The 23,695-nt window shown below is 40.2% G+C and overlaps 1 protein-coding gene across 3 annotated transcripts in view; it reads right to left on the bottom strand.

Moving 5' to 3' along the window:
• Positions 1 to 3,192: 3,192 nt before the first annotated feature.
• The window catches only part of Ankrd42 (ankyrin repeat domain 42), a 45,444-nt gene continuing 24,941 nt past the window's right edge, over positions 3,193 to 23,695 (bottom strand). For 2 of the 3 annotated variants that reach the window (XM_042280351.2, XM_076547227.1), the window contains 7 exons: positions 22,887 to 23,012; positions 21,733 to 21,838; positions 16,215 to 16,390; positions 11,223 to 11,349; positions 7,876 to 8,020; positions 3,669 to 3,745; positions 3,193 to 3,321 (listed from right to left, as the gene is read on the bottom strand). In XM_042280351.2, coding sequence (XP_042136285.1) covers positions 3,303 to 3,321; positions 3,669 to 3,745; positions 7,876 to 8,020; positions 11,223 to 11,349; positions 16,215 to 16,390; positions 21,733 to 21,838; positions 22,887 to 23,012 — 776 coding nt within the window. In that variant the 3' untranslated portion in view covers positions 3,193 to 3,302. Of the gene's footprint in view, positions 3,322 to 3,619; positions 3,746 to 7,875; positions 8,021 to 11,222; positions 11,350 to 16,214; positions 16,391 to 21,732; positions 21,839 to 22,886; positions 23,013 to 23,695 lie in introns of those variants that run through there. The other variant, XM_042280353.2, reaches the window with a different exon arrangement.

The raw sequence follows: 23,695 nt of genomic DNA on the forward strand, positions 1-23,695 counted from the left end.
AGATTTTCCAAGTGACTTCTTATATAAGTAGAGATTTTTTGTAGTGAATAATAAATTTTAAAATAATGTCTATCCCATTGCAAATGTGTTATACTTAATATGAACTTTATAGAGGTACTCTGATTATTATGTGTATCTTTTAATTTTTTCATATGTACAGCAGTTTGAGTGGTGGGTTTTTGTGTTTTGTTTCATATAGACAGATTTTTTTCTTTGAGCCACCAGCTCGCAAAATACGACACAGATACTTATTGATTAATGAAAGCTTGGCCTTAGCTTAGGCTTGTTCCTAACTAGGTCTTATAACTTAAAATAACCAATATCTTTTCATCTATGCTCCTTTTTTTTTTTTTTTTTTTTTTGTCTTTTTGAGACAGGATATCTATTGTTTTGGCACCTGTCCTGGATCTTGCTCTTTAGACCAGGCTGGCCTCACTCGAACTCACAGAAATCCGCCTGGCTCTGCCTCTCGAGTGCTGGGATTAAAGGCATGCGCCACCACTGTCCGGCTATCTTTGCTCTTTTACGGCTCAGTTACCTTTCCTCTGTACTTGCCCATCCTGCTTCCTCATCATCTGGCTGGTGACTCCACTCTCCCCTCTCTCTCTCCTGAAGTCCCACCTATCCTCTTCCATTCGGCTCTTGATTAAACTAGTCACAGTGGCACATCTTCACAAGGTGTAAAGGAATATTCCACAACAGTTTTGTTTGTTTGCTGCTACCAGGAATTGAGCCTAAAACTTAATACATGCTGGCTGATGAGGTGTTCTACTGCCCACTATATTCCCCAGCACTTACTCTCACCTCTCAAAACTATTTCACAGTAACCCATCTCAGATTCATTGTATGAAACAGACTTCTCAATAATTCATTTAAATTCAGCAAACCATCTCAAAGAGAGTTGGGGATTGGAACTTCCTGGACCCAAAACAGAAAAAAGGAACTCAAATTTATATTCTTTTCCTTTTGTTGTTATCCAGTCTTCCACATTTTTCTTGGTTTTTGTTTTTGGGTTTTGTTGTTGTTGTTGTTTTAGGGAATATGTGTATATACAGATGTGTTGGTACATGTGTATGCATGTGGAAGCCAGACATCATCAGTGGGTATCTTCCTCATTCATTCTGGATCTTTTTTGAAACAGGATAGATCAATCTCAATCTCTCTCTCTCTCTCTCTCTCTCTCTCTCTCTCTCTCTCTCCCTCTCCCTCTCCCTCTCCCTCTCCCTCTCCCTCTCCCTCTCCCTCTCCCCCTCTTCCTCTCTCCTTTGCCTGCCCCCCTTTCCCTCTCCCTCTCCCCTCTCCGCTCTTTCTCCCCCCTCTCACACTCTTCCCCTCCCCCTTTCACCCCCGAAGCTTGGGGCTTACCATTTCTGCTAAACTGTCAAAGCTCAGGCACCATCTGTCCCTGCCCCAGGTGATGGGATTACAGGCACAGGCTGTACGCCCAGGTTTTACACAGGTGCTGTGGATGCAAGCTCAGGTGCTTCAGGCGCTTTATACATTGAGTCATCTCTCCAGCCTCTATTTTTCTTACATCTTAGTTCTCTATCCAGATTCGAAGTGCTTAGCATTTCACAATCTTGTATAGTATTAGAGGGACCAGCCTTAATATTATACATCCCAGGGGCTCAGGAAAGAGAACTAACAGCGAGGACTATTTTCAGGAAATAGAATCTCAGCACACTGAGCTCTATAGTCCACTGGCTTTAATTCCTCTGGCATAACAACATCCACATATACACAGCTTCAGTTCTGTTCTCGTGCCTAGCTCCTTTCTTGCCTGATTTCTCTGTTTCTCTACTGTTCCCTCTTAAGTTCTATCTTAATTCTCTCATCTTAATTCTGCCTCATCTAGGTCCTTTTCACCTTGTTCTTACCCAGCTAGGGCTTTCCCATCTGACTCTTCCTCATCTTCCATCTCGTTCTTCTAGTATTCTTTTCTAGCCCTTCAATCTAGTTCTTTTCATCTCAATTTGTTCCTCTCAAGTTCTTACCCATCTAGTTCTTCCATTCTCTTTTCTCTTCTCTGTCCTCTCTGTGCCCTGGAAGTCCTGGTATATACACTTACACGCAGTATTCCCTTAGCAGTGCAAAGCCAGGCTTCCAGGATCAAAGGGAGGGATGATAAGAAACACATAGGGAGGCAATAACCATTAATAATCATTTGCAACCCCAAAGGGAAGTGACCAATGGGGAAATGAATTAACTAAAGGCTAAATTCAGGTAATATCTAAGATGAGGGCTCTTATGTGCTCAACTATAATCTTAAACGTGATTGGTAGAAAATGTTAAGAATCTGTAAGTTGCTAGGTCAATGGGAGAAAATAAAACTGTCTTCTTTTTTCCTGTGACTCATATCTGTCCACGCTATCTGCCATTTTTCTGCAGGGTGGGGGGAAATGCTCAGTCTCTAGGCAACCTGTACAGCTAGATGCCTGATCTGATCTCAGCAATCAGGTTCTCCTGATGATACCAGGTTAAAATAACCACCAAATATCTTGCTGGCTCACCATAATAAGAAAGAGGAATAGAATGGAAATGTTCAGAAACTAAATCAGAACCACAGCCACTTTTTGGTCAACAAAAAACAAAGTTTCTAAATTCAAGGGATTATGGGGGAAAGGAAAAAACAAGTTATGTGCTTTCATCTTGCTGAGGCTGCCTCTTAACTATATTCCCATAAAGCTTGCAGCAGAGAGCAAAGATGGAATTCTGAACCAGATTATCTAAGGGGACATTCTTAGCAAAAGTATAGCATGGGCTGGTTTTTTTTTGTTGTTGTTGTTTGTTTGTTTTTTAAGAGTAGATTTTCACTCACGTAAAGCTTTTGAGTGATATTTGGTAATTGTTGTAAAGCTGTTCTGTGTAAAAACTTACTACTCTTTAAAAAATTTTCTTCCAAGTCTAGATACTTTGTAAAAGTTAAGTCATTTGAATAAATAAAATGTTTTGTCAAGGTGGGTGAATGTGTTTAGGTGCATGCATACATTCATGTCGTCCTAAGACAATCACTGTGGAAGCCAGCTGCCACACATTCATAGTACTCCCTCCCCAGTCTCCTAAATGCTGGATTTAGAGGTAAGCACTGTAATACCTGAGGAAGAACAAAACTCTTAAAACTATATGCACATTAGTAGCTAGTAAATACCACTTTCTGGACAGTAAAAAAAATACATACAACTTTAGCTGGGCTTGGTGGTGCACGCCTTTAATTCAAGCACTTGAAAGGCAGAGACAAGTGGAGCTCTCTGAGTTTGAGGCCAGCCTGGTCTACAAACAGAGTTCCAGTACAGCCAGGGCTGTTACACAGAGAAACACTGTCTTAAAAAAAAAAAGAGAGAGAGAGAGAAGAAATATAACTTTATTATGAAGCCATAGTGTCATTTTAATAATGTTTATTATCTAGAATTGGATTTCCTTTGACTATTAGATTGTTCCATCTTATATTTCACAGTTTATATGAATACTTGGAAAATTATTACTCACAAATGTTGGCTTGCATGTATATGTGTATAAAAAGTATCCTGAGTCCATGGAATTGTTTAAATCCCTTTGATAGACATTTTCACCTTCAGAACTGAAGGATTTCTATTGATTTACATTTATATCATGCTTAAAGTGAAGGGAAAAATCAATTGTTTATTTAACCTTATTACACTGATTAGTACCTTCTCACAAGCGTGCCCCCAGGAGACTTTTTTTTCACTCGATGCTTCTCTTTGGTAGACTCAGATGAGTCCTCTTCCTATGAACAAAGAAAAGAAGAGTCAAATAAAGCTTCATGCTAACATTCTTTAATAGCATCCAAAAAAACGAAAAAGGAGCCATGCTAAGTCTTTTCCGCTCTGATTAAATTTCCTTTAGGAATTTGTATAACCACATCCCCAGATCTAAAGGACTAGTGCTTCGTGTTGTGCTGGATCACAAGACTACCATCTCTGCTTAATATAAACCCCAAAGGGAGCAACTTGTCACTTCTGCTTTGATCTTGACTACATTGTCTGCATACCTGTGATGCAGAATTCGGTAAAATGACTTCATTTGGAATCCTTATGGAGCCTACAGGGCCAGGATTTATACTTCTTAACTTCTCCATTCCTGAGTTTTTGTTTGTACAGTATTCCTTTCCAACTTTTTTCATTTTCCACTTTGTCCATTGTTGTTTTATGTTTTCATCTCTTTTGGAGGCCTGCCACTCAGCTCCCAAATAAATCACACATGGAGGCTTATTCTTAATTATGAATGCCCAGCCTTAGCTTGTCTTAGTTTCTTGTCAGCTTTCCTTAAATTATCCCACTATCTTTTGCCTCTGGGCTTTTCTTGTTCTCTTACTTCTGTAAATCTTACTCTTACTCTGTGGCTTGCTGTGTAGCTGGGTGGCTGGGTGGCTGGCCCCTGGAGTCCTCTTTCTCTGACTCCTTCCTTCTTTTACTCCTCCATCTTTTTCCTTCTCTCCTCCCAGATTTCTCCCTCTATATCTTCTCTCTGACTGCCAGCCCCACCTGTCCTTTCTCCTGCCTTGCTATTGGCCAGTTCTTTATTAGACTATCAGGTGTGTTAGAAAGGCAAAATAACACAACTTTCAGAGTTAAACAAATGCAACATAAACAAAAGTAACACACCTTAAAATATACTACAGCCCATTCGGCACTGTTCCTGAAACTCTCATCATCTTGGTATTCACATGACCTAACACAAAAGAGTCAACAAGTGCTATAGGAGGAGCAAAGGCGAGGACAAGAGCACAACACATGGTCACTGGATGTTGTCATTGCTGAATACTTATAGTAAAAAAGGCTGTGCATGCCAGTGAGCATGGGGCAGGCTACATGCTCACAAATGGTTGGCCGACACTAAATAGGCTCCATGGTTCGGTTTTGTCTTATTTTTTTTGGTTTGGATGTTTTGTGTGTGTGTGTGTGTGTGTGTGTGTGTGTGTGTGTGTGTGTGTGTGTGTGTGTGTGTGTGTATGAAATTTGTTTGGTTTATATGAAGAGTGGGGGGTGGGAAGGAATATGACCAAACTACACTGCACAAAAATTTTTAAATGATTTTTAAAAAGAAAATGCCTTATTTAGGCAAGACAGCTGTGAACACAGGTGTTCCTAAAACAGCCTTTCTGGCACATGTCCTTGGGAAGAGCTCATGACTAGAGTTACTTCCGAAGGTATTCCTGCCCAAGCCTTTGCTAACTCTTGAACACTAGCATGTGAACATGGAAGCTGCTACTATCCAATACAACCTGGAAAAACAAAACTGTGTTTCCATACCCTTCCCTCTGCTCTGTTCCTGAAACTTAACTTGGAATCATCTGAGTTCTTAAAGACAAAATCTGTCAGAATTGTCCACAAGTCCCATCAGAAAATGAGAGAGAATGGCTTACAATGGCAGTAACAGCGATGGGAAAAGCACGCTTGGATTTGGAGCTAGGCAGATAAAATCACAGCTATCTAACAGACTGTCGTAACTTTACAAACTGTTTTATCTGGCACTAGGTTTCTCAATTAGCATGCTAAGCAAAAAAGGCTTGACATTAAGCCCGATATATAATTACATCATGATACCTATTATTGATGATGACCGAGATCTCAAAGTATGATCTCATGAAACTTAAATTTCAGTACTGTGGGTAAAGTGGTCAACCTCACTAAAAAAGTGAGACGCCCTCAAAGCAGTATAAAGTGCTTAATGGGAAGAGTATCTGTGGTTAGGAGCCTTGGGACAGAGTAACAGATGACTCCTAGGAGCTTTTATGGGGGAGATTTGATACGGGACCTTGAAATGGAAGAACAAAGGCTTGGTGCAGGAAAGTATGTGCTAAATTGGGAAAGTAGGTGATAAGTTCGAAAAGGCTCACCTACATAAGAAGTAACAAGTATTGCCGGGCAGTGGTGGTGCACGCCTTTAATCCCAGCACTCGGGAGGCAGAGCTAGGTGGATCTCTGAGTTCGAGGCCAGCCTGGTCTACAAAGTGAGTTCCAGGAAAGGCACAAAACTACACAGAGAAACCCTGTCTCGAGAAAAAAAAAAAAAAAGAAGAAGAAGAAGAAGTGACAAGTATAGGGCTGATAAGGTAAGTTGTCAGAATCCAAATTGAGGAATCCACTTCGTTCAAAGATTTCCAGAACAAAAAAAAATGACAGGAAACCAAGCTGTTTACTCAAATGTACTTGGGTAGGGAAAGACTAGATACTAAATTCTGTGCTAAGAGTTCATGTATTAGGGCAGCAGCAAAAAGTAGACCATGCTGATGAGCCACAGTTTATGGTTATAGGGAAAGAAATCTAGGGAAAGCCTCAGGAGTCCAAAACTGCTAGGCGTAGTGGTGTACACCTTTATCCCAGCACCTGGGAGACAAGGGTCAGCCTAATCTACATAATGAGTTCTGGGCCAGACATGGCTATATAGAGAGACCCTGGTCAATATAAATGAATGAATGAATGAATGAATGAATGAAGAAAGAAAGAAAGAAAGAAAGAAAGAAAGAAAGAAAGAAAGAAAGAAAGAAAGAAAGAAAGAAAGAAAGAAAGAAAGAAAGAAAGAAAGAAGGAAAAATAGGCAATTAAGAAAATAGACCTAGGGGTGAAACTCTGGTCTTGATGTTAAGTTTGGTTTAGACAGTTTTAAATTAGACACTGCTAGGAATTTCAGGTGGAAATAGTCAGCTATCGGTCTGAACAAAGGAAGGGAGCCCTAGTGAGAACATTATACTAAAGTACAAGATAGTCTTTGTATACAGAAGTGGAGATAAGATCAGACCAGCCTGGGCTACCTAGTGCATGTTAGGTCTGGGGTATCATAAGACTCTGTCTCAAGAAAATTATAAGGGGGTGGGGAGGAAGGAAGACATACATACAAGTATGTGTCACAGATAAATGGAAATTTTTTCTACATCTCATGAACTAAACTGTTAGCAGAGGCTTCATCTGGGGAACATTTATCTGGTTTCAACATCTTGCAAGCAACTCTATTATGTCACCATCCCTGAAGTGATTAAGAGGCTAATGATTAGTTTGGATAAAATAAAGCCTGGGAGTTTGTTACAGATCAGACAAGGTGACAAAGGTCTAAACAATTTATCCACGGACACTGAAGAAAAAACTGCTGTAAAGGATGAAAATATTAATGTTTCTCAGTCCCCATAATGTCAGGATAAGCTGTCCCCAGAGCCACATCACCGTGTGTTTTCATACTGTTTTCCTGTGTAACAGCCCTGGCTGTCCTGGGACTCACCCTGTAAACCAGGCTGGCCTCGAACTCAGAGCCCCACCTGCCTCTGCTTCCCCAGTCTGGGATTAAAGGTGTGCCCCACCACACCCGGCTCACAGCGTCTTTTTTTGCAGAAGACCCAGAAGACCGGGAATCAAAGCCTAGTCAGTCTACTGAGACTGAATGCTCTAAGTTCCCTGCTGAAAGAGAAACAATTTTTCTGTCCCCATTCCATGCTTCTTGTTTGTGCAGAGGTTGCTGATATGGGACTTTGTGGGGAGGTTGTTTCTTCTAGAAAAGTTGACACTGGATGGAACCACTATTTAATTTCTTTTTAAATTTAATCGCTATTTAAATTCTTGCCCTTTGATTTTGGCTTTTTTTTTTTCATAACAAAAGTTATGTATTTGAAACTCAAAATACAGCTCCAGATAGTAAAAAATAATACTTACAGTGGCAAAGAGTGTCAAATTCACAATCTTGATGTCAGTTCTAGAAAGTATTGTTAGCTCTAGTTTGCAACACAAGTTCAGATAGGCCAAAAGCTTACCCACATCAAAAAAAGATTATAGATAGGATTCAAATTCTGCCCCAACTCAAAGCTCAAAATCTTAGGCTCCTCTATATACCACTTATCAAGAAAAAGAATGTTTTAAGAACACCAACCATAGCCACGACACTGGGGACCTGAATTTTCTCCAGCGTTTCCTTGAGTTGATCCACCTCTGCTCGGTATTCGTCCAGTTGACTCTCTAACTTTTCTCTGCGGAGTCGCTCATAGGCCAGCTGGTCCTGCAGCTCTTTGATGGTCCTAGCAAAAATGTTTTCTCAGTCAATCATGATTTACATAACAACTATTTTTGTTAAGTGTGGAAAGCATCTATACTTTGAGTTTAAAGCAAATAAAATCACTTATTTGTCAACTGTATTTAGGGTCTTATATGAATCAGCAGTGATTTAAGTACTGGGAATGAGTAGTGACCAAGAAATAAATAAGCAAAATACATGGTATGCAGGAAGGTAACAAGTACTAAGGGGGAGAAAAATAAAGCAGGAAACAGTAATAGAAAATGTGGAGCAGGTGATTAACACTTCTGTGCTAGTTAGTTTTTTGTCAACTTGACACAAGCTAGAGTCATGTGGGAAGAGGGAGCCCCAACTGAGAAATTCCTTCCATTGAACTGCCCAGGGGCATTCCTGTGGGACATTTTCTTGATTAAAAGGAATGGTGTGGGAAGGCCCAGCCAAGCTCACCTGGACAGGCGACCCTTAGGGTATAAGAAATCAGGCTGAGCAAGCTATGAGGAGCCAGTCAGTGAGAGCTTCAGTTCCTGCCTCCAGGCTCTTGCCTTGAGTTCCTGCCCTGGCATCCCTTTAACAGTGTGACTTGGAAGTATAAACACTTTCCTCCCCCAAGTTGGTTTTGGTCAATGTTTCATCACAGCCACAAAAAAGCAAACTAGGACAGAAGTTGGTACCAGAGTGGGCTATTGATATTGTTAGGAACAGGCAAAAACACCTTGTCCTAACTACTGCTATTTTGATTTCAGACTCCATTTTACTTGTAGGGTGAAACAAAGTTCACATTCCCAAGTCCTAGGGGAGCTGGGGACCTTCTAATAGCTGACCTACCTCCTCCTTAAACATAGAAATAGTCTGTTATGCATCTTTAGTTCTCTAGAAACATTATGGCTGTTCCTAACAACATAAGGAACAAATGAATCTGATTGGTTAGACTGAAAAGCTTACATTGTATGTCATTTAACAGTGATGGAACACATAGGGAAAGCCCCCAATCTTTGAATCCTGATTGGTTGAAAAATGTAACTGTAACTTGGCACAGATGTTTGTGGGGTTTGCACTTAAATATTTGCTGACATGAACATTTGGGGACAAAGTCAGCTCCCCAGTCTGCACTGTGGTCTCTGACCAATTAGTTTCTGTAGTACTGCCCTGCAATAAATCTTGCTTTTCAGAACCTGTGTCTGCTTGGGTTGATTCAGAGCCTTGGACCCACAACATGGTGACAGACGTGGCCATGTTGTTCTGAGGAGCACTGTGGAAGCTTTCAGAACTTTGGGCTCTAAGTACTAAAAGCTTAATGAACTATTGTAGGAGCTTGGAAGTAAGATGAGTAAGTAAGCTTGGTGAGAGATGTAGGATGAGCTGTTTCTGGAAGAAGCAGAGACTCTGTCAGGGCCATTCCTGTGATCTATCTGAGCTTAGATCTATGGAAGCTGGCCTGTGCTTCACTGCAACAGTGATGCCCTCAGCTAGGGCTGAAGAGTCAGCTGTGACTAACAAGAGCCCAGCACCACTGGAGGAAACTGGGTTTGCTGGCCTAATTAACACCGGTTAGCTGAGGTTGAGGAAGCAGCTGTGATTAACAAGCGGTCAGAATTACTGAGGTGAAATGTTCTGGCAAGTATTTCCTCAGGGTCAGCACATGGAGGCTGTGGTCCAGACGTAGGTCAAGGCAGCATCTTAAGCCAGAAGTTGAACTTGGTAACACTTAAGACTCTCCCAGGTTCCAGGCATGTGGCACACGCCTTTAATCCCAGCATGCAGGAGGTAGAGGCAGGCAAATTTCTGTGGGCTATATGGTGAATTCCAGACTGCCAAAGCTACATAATAACACCCTGTCATTTTTTTTAAATAACAATTTATGTTTTGTTTTGTTTTAAATCAGGATCACTCCATTTAGTCCTGGCTGTCCTGGAACTCACTACGTAGACCAGGCTGACCTCAAATCACAGAGCTCTCCTGCTTCTGCCTCCCAAGCACTGTGTGCCACCATGCCAAGAAGAAGGGAAGAAACCTTTTAACTCTTAAAGTGTTTTAATTTTTAAAAGACGTTAGGATTTTTAAAAGTTATATTATGTTTTATATTATAATATTAACATGAGATCTTAGGGATAAACAAGAAAGGTTGGTTTAATAATTACATATTTGTGCCAAACTGACCAGGGTCAATTGGGCTGGTCAGTTTTTGTCAATGTCACAAAAGCACATCTGGAAAGAGGGAACAACAAATAAACCCTTCCCCCCCCCCACCCCAAACTGGTTCTGGGGAGTGTTTTATCACAGCAACAGAAAGGGCAACTCCATATACAGTGACTAGGGAGACTTTACTGAAAAGAGATTTGAGCCACGTCCTGAAAGGAATGAGAGAGAAGTGTTTAGACACTGTGGAAAGATCATTCCAGACAGTAGGGAACAAGCCCTAAGAAAGGATTCTGCCTAAGCAAATACAAGAAAACTATAGACTAGCATAACTGGAATAGTTTAAATAAGACAGTCATGTAGATTAGCGGTAAAGAGAACCAGAACAAATACAGCCTCTCAGTCAGAGCTTTTATGAGTAAAACAGGAATCCAGGAGGGGGCTTGACAATGCAACATGATCTCGTTTAAGCTTTCCTATGATTTTTCTGGACGTTGTGTTAAGAACAAACTACAGGGTAAGAAGTATGGGTAACAGCAGAGGTCAGTGAGTTGAGACACCTATGAAGAAAATGTGATAATTATCCAGATAAAAGATGCTGTGACTTGAACCAGAGTTTCTGTCTCTATAATTGAATGGTGAGGATAGCATGCTGGGCCTATAATTTAGTGAACAAAGAAATGGATTTCATAATTTTTTGATTGGGAAGTTCAGCCTAATGAGAATGTTTACAGACCATGTCACCTATGCTGGCTGAAGGATTTAAAATAGCTGTGGTCTCAAGAACTCCATAAATAATGCCAACTTTACAAAATGAAAGTAGTTTGGAGGACTGGAATCACAATGACACGAGTATGTTTAACACTACTGAACTACACACTTAAAACTGCTGATATGGTAACTTGATGTTAAGCCTATTATTTCACAACTTTAAAAACATCTTAAAGAACTCAGGAGGGGAAAGAATGGGACCTAACTCTGGCAGAATGAAAGAACACATTTCCAGTAAGAAAGCCCCACGTGGGATTCATAGGCACTGAAATACAAAGCACTGGCTTTAAGGACCCTACTTCTCAGCCTCCAGCTGTTCTTTCCTCTGCTGTAGATCCTCTTCTGTTATCCCACCCAAGTGTTTGAAGTTACTCTCAGCGATTTCCAGAAGTTGTCTCAATTCCACAATTTTCTTGTGGGCTCTCACTGAAAGACAGTTGAATAGGAACCTAATTTAGACAATAGCACATATTTAGACAACAGCACATATGCTTACAGGATGCTGACTCTCAACGTTTTTCCTTCTTTTTCTTTGCAACAGCCTTTTTAAAAATATTTATTTATTTTAAGTGTATGAGTGCTTTGCCTACATGTATGTCTGTGGACTACATTCATGCCTGGTACCTGTGGATGTCAGAAGAGGGCATTGGATCTCCTGGAACTGGAGAACAGATGGTTGAAAGCCTCCACATGGTTGCTAGGAACCAAACCCAGGTCCTCTTCAAGAGCAAAAAGTATTCTTAACCACTGAGCCATCTCTTCAGCCCCATTTGCTTCTTTAATAAAACCATGCCTGCTGTTTATAGAAGGACTTGATGAAAGTGTGGTATATATGCAGAGGAATAAATATCAGTGATGCAAGCAATGAAATGCCTAGTTAGAAGATTCTTTATCTGGAACATGTACCAGATAATTATGACACTGATATTATAAGCATGATGGCTTAAAGAAGCTTAGTAGAGTTTTAAGATGAAAAGTAAGTACTAGCCCATGTATTATCTACTGCATGTCAGAAAATTAGTGCAAACTCATTCCAGCACCTTCAGGTTCTTCCTTGATTTAACACAAAATGGAAGGATCTCCCATGTCCCTGGAAAATAAGTCTAAGACTGTACTGGGAGCTTTTAAATATTTTTAGAGGAAAAAAATCTAGACATGAATTTCAATTTTTTTTTTTTAGAAAATATAGTTTAAGCACAACTATATATTCCAACCAGAATAACTAAAAGCACCCTCCAAAGATCAAAAGGAAGGAGGAGAACTGACATTTTCTGAGCCTCTGCCATAAGCTTGGCAATTCTTATTCTTTAGAGTATGAAATGAAGTCTTATAACAATTCTGTCAGGGTAGCAATATCAACATTGCTGATTTTCATAGATGAGGAAACTAAGGTTCTGATAGCAACAGAGCTAAAAATGATGACGCTCTGATGTCTGAATCCATTGCCTAAGACCTACTGTCCGCTCACTACATAGCTGCTTGTGCTTAGATTAGCCTCAACTCAAACACTTCCTTCTAACTTTCCTCACCACTCAGAGAGCCACTGAAACCATCCTTCTCATTCACTAGAATAAACCATGGCTCCCTGACCAAACACAGAAGAAACATCAAGGTTACATGGCATGGAAATACTCCCTTCCAGATGCGGTGACAAGGGCATTATATAAAGAAGTCTGAAAGCCTATGTCCACTTGCTGGGTGACTTTGGACAAGCAACTTAGCATCTCTAAACCTAGGGCGCTTTATAAATCAAATAATATGATATTCTATCAGTGTTTCTTAAGAAAGAACACAGATATAATCATTGCCATACACTTACTGTGATCAATGGAAGTTTTGTAAACTGTAAAGTTCTACAGAAATATAAACCTTTCAATATTGTCGAGTCAAATTTCTGGCAGAAGAGTTAAGATGCCAGTAGCTGACACATTAGCAGAAATGCCACAAAAACAAAATTTGCTCTAATTACCAGACTTTGGTTTAATTAAAAAAAAATTAAAGCATAACACCAATAGAAACCACAGCCTTACTGGCTTCTAGGTATCTATTTGTGTCAACATGTATTCTGGGAGTGGGAGGAGCAGTCTAACTTAAACTAATTTAGAATGTTTTGGTGGTTGTCCATTTGTTATGGAATGCATGAATCTCTCTCAAAATTTACATTAAAGTTCTATATTCCAAGGTGATGTTATGTGGAGATAGGGTTTTAGAAGGTGGTTGGGGTTAAATACCATAACAGCAAGGGTACTGTTCTTATGAGATTAGTATCATTAGAGGAAAACACTTTAAATGGCTTACATTCCCATCCATGTTCTTCCCCAAATGCTCCTCACTCTTCCATTTTGAGTACATGGTTATATCAAAGTAAAAAGCATACCCTTCTCTATAAAACAGTCATGTAGCCTTTGATCTAGGACTTCCAGTCCCTAATTGTAAGAAATAAATTTCTGTTGTTTAACTTTTCCAGTCTCTAGTGTTTAATTACAACAGCCTGAGCATATTAAGGCATCATTAAATGTTATCAGATTATCCTCCAAGTGATCATCATGACAATAATTGAGGGGCTAGAAATGTTATACCCTTTCTCATCCTCCAGTCTATTATATCCCCAAAAGTTAGAATGAAACTCTTTAAACATAAACCAATTAACATGGCTGTCATGGTTTGAATGACCATGTCCCCAGTAGCCTGTGGTATTTGAACGCATGGTCCCTAGTTGATTGTTTGAAGAAATTTAGCGGTGCAGCTTCGCTGGAGGAAGTCACTGGGGTTGGGCTCTGAGAGCTAAAAGCTTCCCATCACGTTGAGCTTGCTCTCTTGTAGACGAATTTCTAAACAGTCTTATTAAATAAGAAACACAGAGCCAAATACAGGGGTGAAAGCCTGAGAGTTCCTGTCTCTTCACACCTTATATTCCTTTCTCTGCCCAGCATATCACTTCCTGTTTCAGGCTTCCTAGTGCTGGGATTAAAGGTGTGTGATCCCAAGTGCTGGAATTAAAGGTGTGAGATCCCAAGTGCTGGAATTAAAGGTGTGTGCCGCTGCTGCTTCCTGACCTCTGTGGCTAACTCTGTGGCTAGCTCTGTCCTCTGATCTTCAGGCAAGCTTTATTTCTTAGATTATAAAAATCACCACAGTCATGGTATTTAGCAACAGAAAAGTAATTAATATATTCTCTCAGCTGTTAGGAGCACTTGCTGCTGCTCTTCCAGACAATTCAAGTTTGGATCCCAGCACCCGCATTTAGTGACTCACAACTTGCAACTCCTCCTTCGAAGGCTTTCAAGGGCACCTGTACTCATATGCACAGATACACACACACACACACACACACACACACACACACACACACACACACACACACAATTTAAAACAGAAAAAAATATTTTTGAAAGAAAATGATAAACATTTCCATGGTTATTAAAAATCAGTTCAAAAGCGTGGAGAAAGGATTTCCATGTTTACCAATGTAACTCTAGTGCTTAAACACTGCCTGACACATAAACAATATTCAGTAAGCACCTGTTGGATGATAAAAGAGAAATAACTGAGAAGGCAGAGTTTCAGAAACATCTTGTAGTACTATGTGGAGTTCAGAATATTTTCTAAAAATGAGGAACTATATCTGGTATATTACCATAGTCCTGAGCCAAGACTACGAACACAGAACAGATCCACACATGTTGGGTAAATGGCACGCCTTCCTCAAACATTTCGTCCTAGTCAGTAAAGGCAAAGCACAAATCCCACTTTTACAAAGGTTTCCTTTCTACTCTCTCCTGAGTGAATAATCCTTTAAAACTCATTACCATTCACCTAGGTAAGTGAAGTAACTCAGAGTCATCTTTTCCTGCCTTCATCTTCAAACTCCTCACACCTAGCTCACTCAGCAAATCCCATGACCCCTTTTAAAAGTACCTCCAAATCTCACCATCTCCATTCCGATCCAAGCTATCACCAACTCTCTTCCAAATTAAGGCCCCATTCTCCTAACTGACTTGCCCACTTTCATCCTTGCTCTGTGAGAGCAAATGGCCTTTCTACCTTCTAGAAATCTAAATACACAAACAAGCAGAACCAATCGGATCTTGGCTTGCTTTCTCCATAATCAACCTCTAGATACTGTATGGCTTTACTACTGCTGTCTGGTTAATGTACCAAAGCGTGGTGTGTGTGTGTGTGTGTGTGTGTGTGTGTGTGTGTGTGTGTGTGTGTGTGTAAAATATATTAAAGGGAAATGCATAGTATTAATGCAAGCTCTGCTGGAATGAAAATATATATATATGCAAAACCCCCATACATATCAAATTAAAATAATAAATCTTTACAAAAATATCATTCCCAACAAACCTTGGCAATCGTTGAGATGTTTCTGTGTGTGTGCTAGGGTAGGAGGGAGTTAAAGTCTTTCTATGTAGCCCATGCTTACTTTAAGCTCACTATACAGTCCAGACTAGCCTCAAACTTGTCTTCCTCTTACCCAGTCTCCCAAGTGCTAAGATTATCACTCTTGATTGTGTTTTACTATGTTTATGATCCACTTAAGTATGTCTGTCTTATTTAACTTTTTTAGTTCCCATGTTACATTCTTCCATTCCAAAGACCGTATCATACATCTGTTTATATTTCAATAACTCTTAGGACAAAAACACTAAATTACTTTTCTTCGTAGACAGTGCCATTTGAATAATTTCCAAACACACAGTAAAAAGTAGGCCTTATTGTTAATTTTCTTTATGTGACTGTTGGGAGAGGTCTTCCCTGGAACTGGAGTTACACTAGAAGTGGGTGCTGGGAATCAACCTCTAGCAGAGCAGCAAGAGCTCTTAACCACTGAGCCATCCCGCCAGCTCCAATGTATTCTTTCCTTTTGCTGGCAATGTGTGTGATATATGTTGTCTGTGTGCACAATTTCATCTGTGTACACGCTCTTTTATGTGCACGCAGGCAAGCACATGCTGCAACACATTTGGAGCTCCAAGGACAACCTCTGGTGTTGGTCCTTGCTCTCCACCTTACTTGAGACAGGGTCTCCTCATTGTTCATGGATGCATACTCCAGGTTACCTGGCCCTCGAGCTTCGAGGGTTTCTCTTGTCTTTGCCTCCCATCATGCATTAGGAGCACTGGGATTATGGAAGCATGCCACCATGGCAGCTTTACATGAGTTCCGGGGATTAAAGTCAGGTTCTCACAGGTGCACAGCAAGCGCTTTTACCCACCGAGCCGTCTCCCCATCCCTGGCCACAGTCCTTCTGAATGGCTAACTCCTGACAGAGGCAGCATACTTACTTCTGGCATTTGCTTTGTCTGCATCACTCAGACATAAGTCATCCTTGGCGTCGGTGCTTCCCTCAACACCGTGTCTCAGGAAAAACTCGGTGTGACTGTCATCAATTCCAATCTCATCATCTAGCTCATATTTCTGTAGCCCCTCTAACAGTTTCACTGCTGCCAAATGGGCAAATCTGTAGAAAGGAATTAAAAATTAACCAGATTCCCAAACTGCCATACATTTAAACTGCAGTTCATACTTAACTCAGGCAATTCCACCATATATGCACTTCTATCTACCTACCACCAAGCAAGGAAGCAAACCTGTAGCTTAAAGTCAGTGAAATCTGATGCACACTCAGCTATGTGGGAACCTCAGCTACTGACTACTATAAAGTACTCATACTGAGAAGTGATCCCATAAGTGTTGCTGCTAAAATATACTGGGAGAAGAGATCCCATAGTAGAAGAATATTTGCTGTGCCTCCAAACAGAATGACTCTAGTGAATACAGAGCCCAGAACCATCCTACTTGATTCTCTATTTTATTGCCTTTTCTTAGCCCAAGATAGGTGACAGAATTAATTCTGGTTCCAGTTTTCAAGTTACCTATAGTTCTTACCATACTTACTCTTCATCCTTCAACCCAAAGCACCTGGCTTGGTTTTAAAATTGAAAGGAACAATATGACCTTTCCTTCTGTTGTCTATTCTCTTTGCTCTTTCTCATATTTCACGAAGCCTGTACTAATTAATTTTTGATCTCAGAAACTGTTCTGTTGTGAATGAATGGAACAAGCATACTTTCCCACAGTGTTGTTAACTGAACTATGATGTGATACTGTCTTCTAGGACATGGAGACTCACCACACACTAAACTCTCTTTTCCACACTGTAATAGTGTGAATGTGCAGTATTTCCAGACACTCATGTTTTGAACGCCAGCTCAGGTTCCCAGCTTGTGGTGCTATGTGGAAGGCCTTTAAGAGACAGAGCCTGGCTAACAGACATAGGTGGCTAGGGAAAAGGCTTTGAAGATTATACCCACCCCTAGAGAGCCAGAACTGTCTGCTTCCAGCTTCCCAGCATGTGAGCAACCACCAACACATGCTCTCACTACCATGCCTCGGCTGCCAAGCCTTCCTAAGTGTGATGAGCTGAGATTCTCTGAAACTCTGAGCCCAAATAAGCCTTTCTCCTCTCAAAAAACCTCTAGGTATTTTGGCTACAACAATGCAAAAACAAACAAACAAAAACTAATACATCCATATTTTTAACACACATTTATACATATTACATTCTTATTTTTTATCAGGTACAGCAAGTAAATTATTAAAGAACTATCAATATGGCTGACTTTGCAGCTGGGTGGTAGAGCACTTGCCTAGCATGTACAAGTACCTAGGTAATAAATTTATAGAGAGAGTTGTGTGGCTGACAAAAGAAAAGGGCAAGTATGGTAGACTGGAGACAGCCAGAACATTCCTGTATCTCTCCAAGATTAAAAAAGAACACTAGGTGTGTGGCTGCAGGTGTGTACAACTGTTAGTGACCAGGTCAAACTGAGACATACTGTACTTTCAATTATGAAAGAAGCAAAGAACTGTAGCACTGACTGCTAGGCAGCACAGTGGGGACAAGGACAAAATTCCCCTTGACGCTTTAAGAACAGGAGAGAAGAGAACCTGGGCAAGCCCCGCAGGTGCACAGTCTGTGCGGAATGAGTTTAAGACGGCATCTAGAGCCATAGTACAGGCAGGCCCAGGAGAGGGCCCTGCACTTGCTAGTTTGCTCAGTGTGCTCTGAGCAATCATCTTGAGAGAGATGCCACCACCAAACCTAAGGCTTGAGCCGGGCAGTGGTGGCACACACCTTTGATTCCAGCACTTGGGAGGCAGAGGCAGGATCTCTGAGTTCAAGGCCAGCCTGGCCTACAGAGCAAGTTCCAGGACAGCCAGGACTACACAGAGAAACCCTGTCTAGAAAACAAACAAACAAAACCTAAGGCTTGAGGAACTAGATGCCCTGCACCTTGATCCCTTGAAGTGCCAAGAGCCTCTCTTTACTAGCTCTGTAAGTGCTTACTGCAGGAGACAATGTGGGCCCAAGAAACTGGCTGCGACGTGGACACACATGTATTGACATAGCCCTCCAAGGCTAGGAAATGCATGCAGAGGGAAACGGCACTTCCTTTTGGAAACGGTGGCCTGAAACTAGCAGTTGGTGGCTATAAGCAGAGGCTGGAGCATAGACTAGCACTGTCAGAACAGACAGGATTACTCAGTGCCCGTATATCATACCCTTGGTGCAGACTGTGTGGGTCTGATCACCTTCTCCACTCTCAGCGCCCCGAGAGACAAATGGTGGAAACACTGCCGTAGCTTTGGTATTCCCCATGCCCGAGCATGCACTGGTGGTGCGCTGCTCCTGTATGTACTTGCTCAAGTGCTAGGTTAACTACAGAGATCACAGGCGTGAACTGAGCCAATGGTGGTCACTGTCTTAGCCCTTGGTCCGCTTAGTTAGGCTCAGAAGGGCTCAGCCTCCATACATTTCTTTCAGGTTCAACCTGCTTGCAATAGAGAGAAAAACAACTTGCCGCCCACCTCTCCAACCCCAGTACATGTTAGAAGCAGCAGCTTGGGGGAGAAACACCAACTATCTCCCACCTGCTTACAAGAAGGAACTAAGGATGGCTACTTGAGTTTGTTTTGGTTTTGTCTTCCTTTTTGTTTAGAGACAGGTGTTGTGGAGTATTAGTTTAAAATGTGTTACATTCGTTTATGCTGTGGAATATTGGTTTAATGATGCAAAGATGTGATATATTCTTTTTTTTTAAGATTTATTTATTTATTATGTATACAGTATTCTGCCTGCATGTGTCCCTAGAGGCCAGAACAGGGCACCAGATCTCATTACAAGTGATTGTGAGCCACCATGTGGTTGCTGGGAATTGAACTCAGGACCTCTGGAGAAGCAGTCGGTGCTCTTAACCACTGAGTCATCTCTCCAGCCCAAAGATGTGATATATTCTTTTATGTTGCATTTGTTTAACTCTGTAAAGCTGTTACTTTGCCTGTCTAAAACATCTAATAAAGAACTGAATGCCCAATAGCTAGGGAGGAGAAAGGGATTGACAGGGCTGCCAGGCAGAGAGAATAAATAGGAGGAGAAATCTAGGCTTGAGAGAAGAGCTGGGAACAAGAAAAGGAGAAGAGGAAGATGCCAGGGTCCAGTCTCTCAGCCACACAACCAGCCATGGAGTAAGAAGGGAAAAAAGACATAGAATAAAAAACGGTTAAAAAGCTCATGGGGCAAAACATAGAAGAGAAATGGGTTAATTTAAGTTAGAAATGCTGACTAGAAACAAAGCAAGGTAAGGCCAGGCATTCATAAGTAAAAATAAGTCTCTGTGTATTTATTTGGAAGCTGAGTGGCCGGGCTCAAAAAAAAAAAAAAAAAAAAAAAAAAACACAATCACCGACAGGGTCTCACTGTGTAGCCCTGGCTGGTCTGGAACTCACTATATAGAACAGGCTGGCCTTGAACTCTACAGATATTTCCCATTCCTGCCTTCAGAATAGTGGGTATGTACTACCATGCCCATCTCAGTTTTAACTGCTTTATTTTCTTTTCCCTGTTATTTCCCATACCTTAATTACACATACCTCTCCTCTCTTGCCAATCTTCATGCTACTTTTCCCTTACTCATATTCCCCACTTTATTAATATTTTACCTGAATTAAATTTTAATATCCTAATTTACTCTACAAATTACCTTATTTGTCCTTTTTTATTCTTCTTGGGGATATATTTCTTATGTCTTTTTTTATATTTTACTATATTTAAATATTAGGTTAGGGATATGGTGGCACATGCCTACAATCTCAGCACTTAGGAAATGAATGCAGGAAGAAGACTGCAAATTGGAGGCCAGTTTGGGCTCTATGGCAATTTAAAGCCAGTCTGGACTATGGAGAAAGACCGTTTCAAACAAGCAAATAAAGTTGGTTTTGACAAAGTCACAAAGGCAATGAAGAAAGTATAACATTTTCAACAAATAGTATTATAATTGATATCCACATGCCAAAGAATGAACTTAAATACATACCTAGTATAATATAAAAAAAAAAAAAACTCATCGTGAACCATAGACATCACAGCCTAAAACTATACAACTTCTAAAAGAAAACAGGATACAAGGTCACAAAAATTTTCAAGATCTAACACCAAAAGCACAATCCAAAAGAGGAAAACTTTGTGGAGACTTATCACTTCCAAAGATATTTTTAAAGGTATGAAAAATATCCCACAAGTAAGAGAAAAATCTTACAAAGGATATTTTCTGAGAAAGAACTAGTATCTAGAATATGTAAAGAACCTTTTAAACTCAACAAAAAAAAAAAACAATCTAAACAGATATAGTGTGGCACAAACCTCTAATTCCAGCACCAGGGAGGCTGAGACAGGAGTATAAGTTGAAGGGCAGCCTGAGCTACATATGAAGTTAAGTGGGTGACAGGGACCAACCAAATATCAGATCAAGCCTCATGGGCCATTGTAGCCCACACTCATGGTATAAATTCAAGCAGTTCTGAACAACAAAAATGAAAAATGTTATAATTTTCCAAGTATCAATATAAATGCTGCTTCTTCAAAAATGTTCTTGACAATGATCTAAATTCTATCCTGCTGCAATTTCTTTTATATCTTTTACTATCATCTGTACCATTTCCAAACTCACACCATTGACAAACAGAGTTGGCAGTTTTCCTCACTTATACATACCATGTAATATGGGTGGGACGACGATTATAATGACTAAGAACGTTTGCTTGTATATTTGGTTTTCTTTGAAGTATAAACCTCTAGGGCTTCCATGACTATAAGCTCCTGGACAGCAGGCACTGTGCATTCCTGTATTTACAGTCTGAATTCTGGCCACAGTGCCTGGACCATAGTGACTAGACAGGATGCTGAATTAACAACAAACAAATGAGAACACAGATATGCACTAACTATCCCTTGAGGGCCTGACCTGAATGAGCTCCCAGAGTTTCATGATAGAGGCTATATTTATTTCCCATGTAAATTTCTAAATATGACTTAAACCCCTTATAATTGTTCTCTATTATCGCTGTTATTATTGCTTTTTACCAGTGTTTCTCAACAAGGTATCAAGGATATTTGAATGCAAGAATGCATTGTGCACACTAATTAGATCACTGCAGAATGCTTAGGATTCCTGGACCTGACCTGATGTGGTAGATGTTCACTGTTATGACCTTCACTCTCATTTCTATATGTCCCTTCCCCAGAGGAAAGAGAACTGATACAACTATCCGGCTGAGAATAATTGCTTTAAAGAGGAAAGCTAACAAGAAATAAACACCAATCAACTTAAAAACTGTGATTCCAACAGCATCTTATTGAGTCCCCCAAACCTGTGTTAACTTATCAGAAATTTCTATGTACAAGAAAGTAAATGCACAACTTTAAAAGTAGAAGCAAGGAGCACAGTAGACAGGAGTTTATACCTCTTAGCCACATCGCTGGGTTTCTCTCCTGCTTTGTTGATTATATTACTGTTGGCTCCCATTTCAATTAACCACTGCAAACACTCTATGTGGCCTTGTCCAGCAGCTTTTTAAAAAGAAAAAAATGAGCAAACACATGTAGAGAAAGAAGTTATTGCAAACAGTTTTCTGAAATTTTGACCTTGTAGTAACTAACAAAAGTAGGCTGTGCAAATGTTTTTCTTTTTCACTTATGCATTTATTAGGCATTTAATAAAATATCTACTGTGTTCAGTTCCTATCCAAATAATTTTAGATACAGATGTAAAACTTGGAGCTCAAAGTTCAAACAAGCAAATCATAGAAATGACTCAGCCACTAAGAGCATTTGTTCTTACAGGAGGACCTGAGTGCAGTTCCCAGCACCCACATGGCAGCTCACAACTGTCTGTAACTCCAGCACCAGGGGATCTGATGCCCTCTTCTAGTTTGTTCAGGTACCAGGCATGCACATGGTGCATATCCACACATGCAGGCAAACACTCATATACATAAAATAAAATAAATACTTTTTAAAGGAAAAAAAAAGAGCAGGGCATAGTGGCACATGCCTTTAATCCCAGCTCCCAGGACAGAAACAGAGTCAGACAGATCTCTGAGTTTGAGGCCAGCCTACTTTACAAACATAGACAGGGATATACAGCAAGACCCTGTTCCCAAAAAGTAAAAGAGGAAAAATAACATAAATCTTCCAAGTAGTGGTGGCACATGCCTTTAATCCCAGCACTCAGGAGGCACAGGCAGGTGAACCTCTGTGAGATCGAGGTCAGCCTGATCTAAAGAGCTAGTTCCAGGACAGCCAGACCTACACAAAGAAACCTATCTCAAAAAAACCAAATAAATAAATATATAATATAAATCTTTTAATAAATATTGTTTTAAGAAGTTTCCTTAGCAGTGCATTTCACATGTGACTATAAGAACAATGTCACTGAGAAACGTGACTGGCATTACCAGCAAAGGTATACATATCTGGCATCATAAAAGGCCCTTGAATTAGAAATCAGGGACTGTATATTTCATAACATTCACTAATATCCACAGGGTAGATTTTCTGATCAATAACTACTTTAAAAGCTGAATAACTCATGAGAAATTGTATGAAGCAAGCTCACCTTTATGCATAGGAGTCGAACCATTATCATCACGTTCATTCAAATTGATTATTCCATCTCCGATCAAGTTCTTAAGCATTTCTAAGTCACCCTTAAAGGCAGCCACATGACCTGGAAAAGCTAAATCTGAATAGAAAGTCAGCATTTTAGTAAACACGAGCATTTGTTCTTCTCCCTACCTCAAGCTGTCATACAATTCAGGTTTCAATACTATCCTAAGTATGAAGCTACTCAGGTGAGTTCAACTGACATACTGACAAATAAAAAGAATTACAAAATACAATAGTACTAATTGTGCAACACTATCTAAAACAAAAAAATACAAACTATAACTTAATAAAATTTAAAATTGTTTCTCTTTGAAAACAAAAAGACTGTGAATGGGAGAAAATATTTGTGATTCACATCTGACAGATTATGTCCAGAATATGCAAAAAAATCTCTCAAGCATTCAATAATTAGAATAGGCTTATCTTTACAATGTCAAAAACCAAAAAGACATTTCATTACAGAAGTGATATGAATGGCCAATCCAGGCAAAGATGCTCAAGGGAACATCACACACCTATTAAAATGACTATAACAGAACAGACTAGCTATGACCTGTGTTGACACGGTTATAGAGCACTTTGGAAAACAGTGTGGAAAGCAGCTCCTTAAAAATATCTAAAGTTAGATATATATCCATCATATGTTTCACTCCTAAGTACTTACCAAAGAGGGATAGAAATAGATATCTATGTCAGTGGTTCTCAACCTGTGGGTCCTGATGCCTTTGAGGGTTGAAGGGCCCTTTCATAAGGGTCACA

This window comes from Peromyscus maniculatus, chromosome 1 (assembly GCF_049852395.1).
Source record: "Peromyscus maniculatus bairdii isolate BWxNUB_F1_BW_parent chromosome 1, HU_Pman_BW_mat_3.1, whole genome shotgun sequence".
NCBI classification, from domain to species: domain Eukaryota; kingdom Metazoa; phylum Chordata; class Mammalia; order Rodentia; family Cricetidae; genus Peromyscus; species Peromyscus maniculatus.